At 44.2% G+C, this 13,335-nt stretch overlaps 1 protein-coding gene across 2 annotated transcripts in view; it reads left to right on the top strand.

The window, feature by feature from the left end:
• Pxdn (peroxidasin) overlaps positions 1 to 13,335 on the top strand; it is a 72,112-nt gene that overhangs the window by 28,806 nt on the left and 29,971 nt on the right. Inside the window, exons 2-8 of one of the 2 annotated variants that reach the window (XM_051201278.1) lie at positions 1,989 to 2,060; positions 2,793 to 2,864; positions 6,918 to 6,989; positions 9,994 to 10,065; positions 10,448 to 10,519; positions 12,666 to 12,835; positions 13,080 to 13,197. In XM_051201278.1, the coding sequence (XP_051057235.1) occupies positions 1,989 to 2,060; positions 2,793 to 2,864; positions 6,918 to 6,989; positions 9,994 to 10,065; positions 10,448 to 10,519; positions 12,666 to 12,835; positions 13,080 to 13,197 (648 nt within the window). The remainder of the gene's footprint in view (positions 1 to 1,988; positions 2,061 to 2,792; positions 2,865 to 6,917; positions 6,990 to 9,993; positions 10,066 to 10,447; positions 10,520 to 12,665; positions 12,836 to 13,079; positions 13,198 to 13,335) is intronic. The other variant, XM_051201279.1, reaches the window with a different exon arrangement.

The raw sequence follows: 13,335 nt of genomic DNA, 5'->3' as shown, positions 1-13,335 counted from the left end.
ATTTCTTAACAACAGTTGGTCCGTTTGGCCCTATTCCTTTCACAGATCTTTCACCTGTGGCCCCTCCTCACTTAACTGTCCACATGTCCCACTGGATGCACCATGAAGCAAAATATCACTTAAATGGAAACATCTATGTCAGCACCAAGGAGGGCTAGCCAGGACAAGAACGCCCACAGTAAAATCACAGAGGAGAAAGTGAATTAGAGAAGGGCATGGTTTGGAGACTGGAATGAAGCTGTGCTACTCTGGGAGCAGAAAGGGAAGCAACCTTGACTTACCCCTCAGCTCCTGGAACATGTGACCATATCAATAAGGACTGCATGCCTTTGCTGGCTCCTCAGCTAAACAGTTCACTGTAGTGACCCAGAGACACATTGTAAAGTCTTTTTGAACCACAAACTGGAACTGATTCTCTTGGTAACTGGCATCTGTTGAATCTGCTCAAAGAAATTAGATCCTTAAGAGACAGTGAGCATTTCAAGTCAGAGGACATCCTAGGAGAAACAACCTCTCATTGCTCTGGCTTTGACTTGTCTGTCTGTCCCAGGGCGGACAGCAGAATACTATAACTGGGTGGCCTAACCAGATGTGCACAGCTGCAGGTGGAGGTCAGAACCCTAATCAGGGAGCCCCCCCCTTCCCCTCACTTGACCTCTTCCTTCCCAGTAGACTTGTGACCTTCACTAACTGCCCCTCATCCTTGTATCCCTTCTTACAAGGACACCAGTTGTGTCAAGCTGGGACCTACCTTTTAATTTGATCTCCTATGGAAAGTCCTCATCTTCATACACAGCCATACCCTGAGGCACTGGGGTTAGGATTTACATGTATTAATTCTGGGAATACACAGTTTGACCTACAACAAAATCCCTATTGAAGTAGGAGGAAGAGTAATTTTTAATTTTCTAAGATGACCTATTACAGATGTGGGTCTCTCTCTCTCTCTCTCTCTCTCTCTCTCTCTCTCTCTCTCTCTGTGTGTGTGTGTGTGTGTGTCACTTGTATTTGTGGAAGTTAGAGGACAGCTTGTGGGAGTCACTTCTCACCCTCAACCATGTGGGTCCCAGTGAACAAACCCTGGTTGTCAGGATTGGTGGTAAGTGTCTTTACCCTTGAGCCATCTCACTAGCCTATGCATTTACTTTCCAGCTCAAGCTAGAGATGAGCTTCCTGAGAGGAGTGAGACAAATATCCACATATTGTCACTACCTAGCTACCCAAAGGCCTTCAGCCTGTCTCTGTCCTGTCTGTGGGCTTGTGACACTGTGTGAGTGGTCTGAATCTTCCCATACTTGTTCTGAGCTCAGCTCCTTCCGGTTCAGAGCCCCTGTTATGCTTGACCATCCCAAAGTGCTCTTTAGTCCCCATGTGCCTCTCCCCGGGGAGAATGAGAATCAGTTTTAATCCTCTAAGCAGAACTCTGCTTCTATACTTGTTTGGAAATGCCAATCTGCAGTCTGTGCACAGGATGGCTCTCTTTCCCAGTTGCACCATTGAGATGACTTTGTGCTTTGGGACAACACAGTTAAATTCATGGAGATAACACTGTCCCTCAGTTGTATGTGTTTTAGCCCATGTCCTTGCTGGTAAATGCTAAAGCGTTTCTGTGTTCACACCGGGTGCAACATCTTGAATCTATACAGATCTACCTGTGTGTGTTATCCTGATACTTTCTGGGAGTAGAGTTCAGAGGGCTTGGCCAAGCATGGAATGTGTAGGGTACTCATTCCTGTCATTTTTTTAAGCTTTTTTTGTTTTGTTTTGTTTTGTTTTTTACCTACTCACTCAAACTGGTTAAACAGATTTCTTGTGTGTAATGTTGTCTCTTCACTCAGAAAAATATCCCTACAATGAGAGAGTTCACCCAGAAATGGGGGCCTATGTGATGTAATTTTTAAAATGCTTTTTCATCTTGAAGTAATTTATTTAAGGAGAGTGACTGTGCATTTCCTATCATTAAAATGCATTTTTCCATCTCTTTGCAGGGATCTTCGGTTCAACAGAATCAGAGAGATCCAACCTGGGGCATTCAGGAGGCTGAGGAACTTGAACACACTGTAAGTTAGAACACTTAGTTGGTGGTAGCCAGTGATAGGAAAAAGAAAGACGGTTGTGCTATGTACCCATAGGTAGATATCAAATGCTATGACCATCTTATGATTGCCACAGTTGGAGAGGGTGATTGAGAGAAGCCAGGATAGCAGAGACCTACCTGCCCTCTGACAGTTAACCAGTACACCTGGGCTTCCTGTAGGACTCACTCTAGCTTCACACCTCCCTTTGCTGGCTGGGTTGGCCTCAGTGGATACTTGCCTTTACCATTCCCCTGTATGGCTGAGGAAGGCAATCATCGGAGCTTGGACTGGCTGTAGACATGGCTTTGGAACCACTGAGTTATGTCACAGAGCATCGATGCTAGGGGTGTGGAGAGCTCTTCATCCCATGGAAGAATGGAAGAGTGCAAATCTCAGAGATATACATCCTATACATTCAGTGTGTTAAACTGGCCCTTAGTTTTGCACTTCTGAAAGGTAGTTAGCTAAAACCGAATACTCTTATGTCAAGGAGAGAGGATTTACTTCTTGAATGTATGTGACAGTGGCCCAGAGAGATAATCTGGTAGCCGTAGTAATTTGAGCTGGTGCCAGAGCTGGAATTTAATTATTGCTGGCAGCAAGGTCTGTATTTCATTTTCTGACCCTTCCAAGGGTACAGAAATGATTTTCCTTAGTAAATTTGGAAGCATTTTTGTTTGTTTTACAAATGTCTGTTGGTGTTTTCTCCCATAGGCTTCTCAACAATAACCAGATCAAGAGGATTCCCAGCAGTGCATTTGAGGACCTGGAGAACCTAAAATACCTGTAAGTTGTGGGGCAGCTTTCTACCACACAAACACACTGTCTGTCTTTAGAGCATTTAAACATAGGACTGAGGTTTGTCCTGTTTGTGAGTCAGTATAAAAACAGTGTCCCAAAGGGTTTTATTTTTAGGTGAGTGAAATTCTAAAACAAAACAGAACAAACAAAAAAAAGAAATTCTAAAACATGTCGTCATCCGTATAAAGGATAGGTGAAGTGGGCGGAGGGAGGGAAGGTCACAAATGGCCTGCCTTTGGCAGCTGTGGTCTGGGCACTATGACTTCCAGGGTGGGAGGGGCAGTGCACACAGCTTGCTTGGGCCAGGCATAACCTCTTGGAGTATATGCACAGAGAAGTACAATTTGTAGATAATAAGGATTCAGCTGCTTTTCCAGCTGTAGGTGGGTTATGACCATGAATTACTAATTTCTTCGGAGTGTTACTAATCCCTGGTAATGTTTTTATCTTCCTGATTCTGCCTGGTCTTATTTTTATCTAGTTAAGTGTTTTCCTTTTGTTTTGTTTTTATATATTTGACTATTTACTTTTATAATTTGAATTATCTCTTTCTTGTTGAAGTCAGCTCTGAAGTTTAGAAAATCATCACTCTTTAAAAAATCAATGTTAAAAAGCCAGGAGTGGTGTTTCTGATTCTAGCATTTGAGAAGTTGAGGCAAGAGGACCACCTGGAGTTTAAGGGTAGCCTGGGGTCACATGGGAATATCCTGTCTTGCACTAGCTTAGCACCCTGCCCAGGCACTTATTGTAAATGGGAAGGAAGGTTTGAGGAAAGCATGGTGTTCCTATGGGTTGTGCCCAAAATGCAAATGTAGGAGGGTTTAGATGACTTCCAATTGTGAGCCATTTTGTCAGTTATTTTTGTCTGGGAAATCCATACCTTTTATTTGGCTGCATGCAAACACCTTTTATTTGAGCTGATTTTAAAAACCAAATGGTTTTAAATATATTTTTAAATATATTTAAATATATTTTTAAATATATTTTCCTCAGTACAAGTGCTGTACACACCCTCTCCTCCACCTCCAGCTTCTTTGGCAAAGAACACCAACTTGGGCACCAACTCTTGAAACCAGGATGGCAGGCCTCTGCTCTTGAACTTTGTCATTGACCTCCTTGCTGCTGCTACCCAAGTTCTACCAGGGATGTTTGATTTCCTGGAAAGTGGCTGATATCAGCTGATGCCAGCATGGCCGTGTGTGCATCTAGATTTTTTAATCTTTATTTTCCCTCTGAGGATACACTCAGTCTCAGGAAGTTTGGGTTTTTTCACAATCACACTCCCTGGCTTTACCCTCTGACTGCTTCCCTTCCAAGCAGCCATGCTCTGGCTTGTCCTCTCCCTCCCACAGCTTAGTGGGGGAGGGGTCAGGACGGTAGGCATTTGGGTCACACCGGGAGACAGGCAGCTAGGACTGCAGCCTAAGGCCTGCTTGCTGCAGATTTGTACAGGTCCCCACTGCCTTCCTCCTGGGATCTCACTGGGAGAGCACTTTGATAATCACTAATTTTAAGTGTCTAAGACTATGTTTAAAATTATTTCAGCCTTGTGGATATTTGCTCAAAACATTTATTTTTCCCCTTTAATTTGGATAGTCCTTATTTCCTGGACCTCCATTACTTCTGTTTAGGCACTGGGCATCTACTTCATTTCATTATTTCCCCATGATGAGATGGGTGCTTGAGACAGAGTTCACAGTACAAGGGTCAGACATGTGTAATAAGAAATTACAATTAATTAATATTCAACTAGTTATTAGGACACCAGTCTTTTTTTTTTTTTAATTCTTAAAGAAAAGAAATTTGTTTTGTTCCAGTGTCTTTAATTTTATTTTTAAATGCTTTGTTTTGTGATATTGGGCATGGTAATCCTGAGATTTGCTTGCATGCCAGAAGAAGGCATCAGATAGAATGTTGTGAGTCACCATGTAGTTGCTGGGAATTGAACTCAGGACCTCTGGAAGAGCAGTCAGTACTCTTAACCTCAGAGCTATCTCTCCAGCCTCATCAGTGTCTTTATAAAGACACATTTATATATATTAGTTGGATTTAATTATTTTATATACTCTTCAGAAGGACTCTGTCTGTCTACATTAGTAGAAGGCAATATCCTTTGGTATTTTGCTTTTAAAAGTGGATACAGGAGACAGTGGTAACTCAGGCCTGAGAAGTTGACATGTACCAGGCATTTCCTAAAAACCTGGTAGATAATTATTTAACTCAGTCATTCTGTCCATTTAAGAAACTGGGATGCAGAAAGATTGAATCTTTATTATAGGTACATGGTTTCAAAGAGCCTGGAGGACCAATTCCTGATGTGGCTTTTGATGTGGGTGTTGGGATATTGATAGGGACAGGTAGATCCTGGATGGTTTTTGTTAGTTTGTGGTTCTTTGGGGACCACTTTAGTGATTTTCACAGAGAGAAGATGTGAGACCTTTTAAGAAGGCCCAGTCCCATGAAGTGGGGTCTTACATAGATAACAATGAATACAGTGACTGATCTGATCCTGGACATGTCATACCACAAGAATTAAGGCAAAGAATGCTGTCTGTTCTTTTTATTTTATTTTACTTTACTTCCTTTTTTCTTAGTTGCTATTCATGTTTCTTTTTTTTTATTCAAGTTTCTTTTTTTTAGTTGCTATTCATGTTTTTCATTTTTAATTTTTTTTATGTTTATTAATGGTAGTACACAAAGGGCTGGGCTTTATTATGACATCTTCATACATATGAGTCATTATACATTCTCACTTGTTCCCAGACACCATTGCCCTCAGTGTGCCCCCTCTCCAGCTGTTTCCCTCAACCCTGACTTATTGTTATTATTGTTATTATTTGTTATTACCTGTATTCATTACCCCCTGTACTTCCACCTCCCTTAAGGTGTCATTCTCTCCTCATGATATCCTTTCCAGTTTCATCATACCACACACACACACACACACACACACACACACACACACACACACACACACACAGACAGACACATGCTTGCTATGTGTTCATGGAGACAGGTAGTAATACTAGATGCTGAGCCATCAACTTGAAATGTAAGTTTCACCTGACAGGGAAATGTGGGAGAAATTTGCCTTTGATGTGTCCTCTGCCTATGTTATGATGAAGACAAGCCAGTTATAATGAAAGACATGGCAGACCCACCAGTCCCAGAAGACAGGGAGACATCTCTTACTCACCGTACTCTCCAGAGCCTCCAGGTTGCTGCCGAGGATTGGGTGATGAGAGGCAGTGCAGGCCTGGCATGTGCTCATGTTGAGATGTCACATGTGCTGGGTGACTCCTTCTGCCACTTCACAGAAGCAGTCCTCACCCATGCGGAGTCAGGTTTGGGTTTCCTGTAGACGATCAAGGGTTTGTGTTTGATCACTCTTCATGTAGCACGAAGACAGACAAGGGGATCTTTGGAAGAATAGTTATATTATGCCCCCACAGACTGTTGAGGGACCTTGAGTTAGGAACATCATGCAATGTTCCTGTGTCACAAAATATAATCATTTGTTTTAATTTCGACCATTTAAAAATGTAGAGACCTTCCTTAGATTGTAGGCCATTCCAAAACAGACCCTTTAGTACACATGGCTCTTGGGAAGGATTGCATTGGCTATATAATAATGGGACTCTAGGTGGGACAGAAATTCAAGCTACCTTCAGACACCCTGTTTTTTCCAGAACTGTGCTGGTGTTCTATTTAGTAGAATGTTTTGGTTATGCTCTGACAGTCATGCCTCTTTTACATGTGTAGGGAAATCATTTTACCTCCCCCCCCCCCCAGGCTTTGAAGCAGATGTCAGGACTTCAGTAGACACAGTAGGAGAATCTGTGTACCACTTGCTTTTGATCCTTGACGTTTAAGAGAGGTGACTATTGAGAGTGGCCTTTTACCTACAGTGTAATGTTTTGTTTGTACCCTCATGCAGTCATTGATTTTAAACTGTTCTCCATGTGTCAACTCGGTTCTTCCCACCTGGAGTTGAGAGCTCATGTGTATGCTAATACTCCTCCGTGTTTCTTGTTTCAGCTATTTGTACAAGAATGAGATCCAGTCAATTGACAGGCAAGCATTTAAGGGACTTGCCTCTCTAGAGCAACTGTAAGTGTCCTTCATGCCATCTGCTTTATTGCCTCCCATAGGGAGAGATGACTGATTGCATGATGCATGTCTGTACTTCCCGGGGTGCAGGGAGGACGTGCATGAGGTGAAGCAGCAGTGGGCGTTTTTCACCCACCTCTCCCACCTTGCTCCCTTGCGCCCACCTGAGAGCAGACATTGCCATGTTTCTTCTGTGCCTCAGAGCCTGGCCCTGCCTGCCTTCACCACTGCAGGGACAGGAACGTAACTGGCTTTCTTGTCTAACCGTAAGAAACTTGGTGTTCACACAGTGGTAGACACACAGATATGCAAATAAGCCCGAGCTGGATTGGCTGTTGTGGTAGGAGTGTCCAGCATGGCACAGGATCTGTGTTCATGGCCACGTAGGGTTTCAATCATGGTGGCAGTGTTTTGGAGAACACAAGTCTTACCGTTTTGTAGTTTTACTTAGTGGGTATTGAGTGTGCCAAAGTGCCCTCTGTTTCTTTATCCATATATGAACTTGAAATTGTTATAATATCAGTCATTTCTTTTTCCTCGGCATAAATTTGCAGAACAGTTAGGAAGGATTTTCTGGTTTATGGGTCTGGCTAGTGACTTTTTACTCAGTAAGTTGAAGCAATCCTTGTGGGATTTCAGGCTATCTTGGGTTTGTAATTCCATGGACTGAAAACAGCTGTTGGATGTACTGCAGGAGTAGACTTGCACTCTAGCCCTTTTACACTGGAGGGCTGGTGCAGCTGGGTCTGGGCAGCAACAGGCAGGGATATAGGATACACCTATATCCACATAAAAGCTCAATTATTCAGTAGGCAGGTCTAGGAAGGAGCCTAGTCAGGGGCATAAGCATATTCAGAAGAGGTTATTTGTAAGGCCTTGCATAAATTGCTCCCAGACAGATGAAACAAGGAATCCATGTTACTGCAAAAACTTTTGGAAGTATCTAGAGACTTTACAGATGTAGGAGTTTACAAAGGGACACATTCTGTTTACACAAAGTCATCCTGGTGGGAACCTAGCAGTGAGTCCAGTGAAGGAGCCCAGCCAGGGGGGAATAAAAAGCAAGAGGACTTGAGTGGCTTCCATGATGTAGCCAGTGAGGCTTTCTGGTGAGGGGTGGGCAGCATCATGAGTCACCCGGGATTTTAGAAAATCCCAGACTAGGGGAGACAGGTTGCTGTTGCTGGGGTATGGCTTTCTTTCTGAGAACTGAATGCTGTAATGAGATTGGGGGACAAAGGACCCCTGGCAGGTGTGTCAGAAGGGATTCAGGCCTCAGGCTCTGTCTGATGTTTGTGCAGAGTCTGTGACTGGGAAGAGAGTGCCTGCCTCTCTCTACCTCAGACTCAGACTGGCTTCCCTCACCTGCAGAAGGTGCAGGTCCTTGCCACTCAGCAGGGACAGTGGGAAGCTGTGAAAGCCTGGGAGGGGATCTGCTGTGCAGTTTCAGATAGCTCTTCAGGGGGCCTTGTCATCCTCTCACTGGCCACACTCACTGGACCAGAGTTGATCGCTGGCTGATTCAACAATGGTGCTGTGTTTACATGAGGAGTCACTCCCTGTCCTCCATCTTCTTAGCCATCCAAAGAAGGATGGTGCCCAGAATCTACCTGGAGTCCCAGCAGTGCAGAGTTTTGCAAACTCTGAAAGCTGCTGTCCTTGATGCTTCTTAGGGCAGGATGTCTAAGGCCCTCCTGTTCACATTTCACTGCAGGCTGAAGGACTTTGAACACAACCCATGCTATCTGCCCTTGTGGGAGTCTTGAATACCTTGCTTTTCCCCCCCCTTGTTCTTTCAGGACTCATAGGTTTAGCCAGTTCCCCAGTGTTGGTGGTTTGTGTGAGCCGCAGGGGCTTGGGGACTATGTACATATTGGTCCCAGCTTCCTAGCACACACCGGGTTCACATGATGGGACCTGAGGCTTTCTCTTTGGTCCTGTCTCCTTTGTTATGCTTGGATCAGATGCTGTTGAAACAACCACTGGCCCCGATATCCTTTCTCTTTCTTGTTTGCCAACACATATGTTATATGGGGACCGAGGGGTAGATGCCTGTACCTGAGGAGGGCCAGAGAAGCCATGGTGTCTTGTGCCCACAGAAGGACAGGTGAACTGTGGACAGTGGCCCTTAGAGTTTAGAAGGCTCTGGATTATTTCTGTCTGGGGAGTCGATAGGTAAAGAAGCCTGTCTGGGGACCCAAAGTAACACCAATCTCACAGCTACTGGAAATGGGTTTGGAGAACAAGGCTTTATGTGGAGTTGTGGTGAAGAAGGCTGCATGTTGGCCCAACTGCTTGTTTCTGTCTCTGGCTCGTCATTGAACGGAAGTGTCTGTTACCATGGCTACCTGCATGAAGGCATTTCCCTAGTCCAATGACGTCTGGGTAAGAAAGGTGGCTGATGTTTCATTGAGCAAAAAAGCCCAACCATCTTTCAAATTGAGCAAACTAGCATTCAGGAGAACAAAGCTAGTTATATCCTAAATCAAAATTGTTTGAACTAAGAAGACATCTTAAGTAGGAAGGAAGATGGACACTGATTATGGCCAGGGGCCTTGGGGAAATCCACCACCTCATATTATCTCCTGTCTGGGTGCCTAGTTCTGGAACTACACTGTTCTTACTGCCACATGGGAACATTGACAGTTTAGAGTGCAGGGGTCCTGTATGTGCACACGGACAGTGGTCCTGTCTGCTGGGTTACTTTTCGTTCTTCCTTGTTATCTATAGCTGGATATTTTATAAATTCATGTAAAGTGGCTGGGTCATGATCACAACCACTTGGGTTCATGGAGACCCAGGGCTTGCTAAGTCCTGAGGTGTCGTCTCTGGGTCAACCAACTACAAGATAGCCTGCCTGCTCTCACTTGTGTCTTCTTGTCTCCACACTGTGTAGAGCACAGGGAAGTACCTAGTGACATATGGATATGAATTTTGGAGCCAAAAATCTGGGTTGAAAGGGTCGGTAAGTCATTCACATTGTGCTGTCCTTCTAATCCCCTAGGTACCTGCACTTCAATCAGATAGAAACTCTGGACCCAGAATCCTTCCAGCACCTGCCAAAACTGGAGAGACTGTGAGTCCAGCTCCCTTCTTTCATTTGTAGTCAGGTCTCAGCTCATACTGTATGAATGGTCAACATCTGCTTAACACTTCTCTGATGCTTTGGTGCAAAATCCATCTCTTGACTGATAATCAGAAGTGGGGCTCTGAATTCATGTCTGGTAATAAAATAGGAAAGAAATCCAGGTATTTCTTGAACTGAAGCATATAGTTATCAAATGAACTCATATTAAATAAACACAATCTATAAGATGTGTGACCCCCTTGGGCTCCTTTTTTTTTTTTTTTCACATGGTTGGGAAGTTTTTTTTTTTGTTTGTTTTGTTTTTTGTTTTGGAGTTTTTTCTTTTTCTTTTTTTTTAAATGCAGCTTTGTTCTGTTTTCTCTTTCCACAGATTTTTACATAACAACCGTATCACACACTTAGTTCCTGGGACTTTCAGCCATTTGGAGTCCATGAAACGACTGTAAGTGTGCATTCGGGGGTCTGCTGCCTGCAGTGTCTGTGGGACACCTTCTTTCCTAGCTCTTTCATCTGGACCTTTTGTGGACTGGCCAAGAATCTCCAGCTTCAGAAAAGCCTGCAGAGACATCTGTTTGCCAGGAAGGCAGGCCTGTCAAATCTATTTCAGTGTGCAGAGGCGAGCAGATGACTCATGTGGCAGCAGGCTGGTGTTTTAATAAGGATTTGGAGACAGTTTTTAAAATTATGTTTAAATTCCCCCAATTAAGTTTTAATTGAAAGGTACATATTTTACTGGTGAGATGAGAGCCAGTCTGGAACCATCTTCATACGTATGTCTCCAGTTCCTTTCCATTAAATCCGTTTACCTTACAAGCACACTGAGGCCTGCCTTTTTTTTTTTTTTTTTTTTTTTTTTTTTTGCATCCTGAAATAGTCTTTGCATAATTATTATTATAACAGAATTAAGGTATTTTAGTGCTAATGGAGTCATTTAACAGCCTTGGATGTTGTCTTGTGGTCTCAAGAGCACTTGCCCAGTTAAGATGTTACAGCAATGTGTGGTGTCTATGATGGACTCCAATGCTCATGGGTCCTGCTTCATCTCTGAGTAAGCTGGTACTTTATCGTCCCATGAGACAAAGACTCTTTCTTCAGAAAAGAAGCTATCAGGCAAGGTGAATCCACATTTGGGGTGGGTAGATAGGATGAAAACTCTTATCTTTGGTGGATAATAGGGGAGGAAGACATTGCCAGTAAATGTCAGGAGGGCCCAAGGTGAAGGATGGGGCCACTCGTGGACTAGCCTGCAGATGAATTTCCCTATTTTAGTCTCAGAGGGACACACTGTCTTTCAGAGGAATGCCAGTTCTTCTAACCCAGTACCATTCTTCTGCTGGCTTTACATTGCTCAAATATGAACACCCTACATATGGAGATAAAGGTTAAACCCATCAGAATTGATCTTGCCCCTCAATGGCCTCACTGAAATGCCCTCTTCTAAGGAGCAGTCAAGATGGTGTGTAGCCTTCTTCCCGCATACTCAGCTGGCTGGAGTGGACTACATAGGTGTGTCATGCTGAACTGCCCATCCAGGCTCACCCACTGCCCCTGTCCTGTTTTGACTATAGGGCCTTGCTGTTCAGAAGTGGATTACAGACTAGGTGTCCCAGTAAGCAATGGCTCTTATCCAACCCAGTACCCATTTCTTACTTGATTATGGAGTGCTGTATCTTGTTTGCCATATTTCTGCCAGGGGATATTGATTTATGTAATGGTACCAGTTCTGGTTCTCAGTTTCCTCTGAACAAATGCCCTGGACACATGTGGATTAGATATTGGTCTTCCCCCAGGGTACCTGGTTGTGGAGTGTGTACCTAGTTAGTGTTGTTATCCAGAATTTAATCCCCGATTGGTCATGCTCCCCAGCAGGTTTCTGTCCCCATTTATGTCACTCTTTGAGTGGGAATGGCTTACCTCTTTACGTTTGATACTCCTCAGGCTGTGCCCCTCATGTCCTATCATGTGGCAAGTGTTGCCATCTGAACCCCAAAGACCTTACTTTTGTGCAGAAAGATTTTCTGCTATGGAGGCAGAGCTTGTCCCCACAGTGCCATTACCGTGGAGCTGCCTCAGTCATGAGATGCAACTCTGCTGTTTGATGCTCCCACAGACATGGGGACATTGAGCTACTCTGGAATGCCACAGAGTGGAGTGCTGTTATGACCTGTCCCTGACTCTCAGCAAAGTCTGTGACTTGTCTAGCCTGTACTTGTCATGTTTTTGTTGTTTGTTTGTTTTGTTTTTGCTGTGTTTGGATTGGACCTAGGGCTTCTGGCATGCAAGAAAGATGTTTTGCTATTGGATTATATCCATTCCTGGGTTTAAAGCTAAGTATTTGTCATTGGTTGTCTTTATTTCTCTACCCAGAGCCTTCTCAGGGCTTTAGACTCTCAGGTTTTCTGTAGATAGCCACTGCCACCATCTCTTCAGATTCTTTCCTATAAAAGCTAATTCCTTACATGATTAATGTCCCTGGGATGCTCATCATCCTTGTCATCCCTTGAGGCTCCAGAACCTGGAGGCTGATCTAGCCAGGATGGGTCATTGTCTCCTTAACTCCTGGATATCTTGATGCCTTCTTTCCATAGGCGATTGGACTCAAATGCACTTCACTGTGACTGTGAAATACTGTGGTTGGCAGATCTTCTGAAGACCTATGCACAGTCTGGGAATGCACAGGCGGCAGCCACCTGCGAGTATCCTAGACGCATCCAAGGACGCTCAGTGGCTACCATCACCCCAGAAGAGCTGAACTGTGGTGAGTGTGTCCTGGAGACCTCAGGAGTTTGGGATCATTCCCAGTTAACATTGCAGAGGGACTGGCTTGTTTTCTGTCATGGACAGCTGAAATGCTGGCAAGGCAGTATGTCATTTTTGTGGGGGTGTCTGTGCCGAGATGTGTCTTTGGACTTTGCAGTATCATCCAGCCATGAGGATTCTGATTTGGGTTCCCACCTATGTGAGCCTCATATTTCTCCATGGTGTTTTCTCATTACATGTAGAACGGCCCCGGATCACATCAGAGCCACAGGATGCAGATGTCACATCAGGGAACACAGTGTACTTCACCTGCAGGGCTGAGGGCAACCCCAAACCTGAGATCATCTGGCTTCGAAACAAGTGAGTTGTGTGTAGAGGAGAAATGTCACTGAAGCCTGGGGACCACAACAGGAGCCCCATGTACTCCCAAAGGGTTTTCTAGCCTTAACAGACATCTTCCCCTACGATGTAGTGAAATACCTTCCCTCTTCCACATAG

The sequence above is a fragment of the Phodopus roborovskii genome, unplaced genomic scaffold (genome assembly GCF_943737965.1).
Source record: "Phodopus roborovskii unplaced genomic scaffold, PHOROB, whole genome shotgun sequence".
Classification (NCBI taxonomy): domain Eukaryota; kingdom Metazoa; phylum Chordata; class Mammalia; order Rodentia; family Cricetidae; genus Phodopus; species Phodopus roborovskii.
The sequence above is the reverse complement of the archived record's forward strand: the minus strand, read 5'-3'. Positions and strand labels throughout refer to the sequence as shown.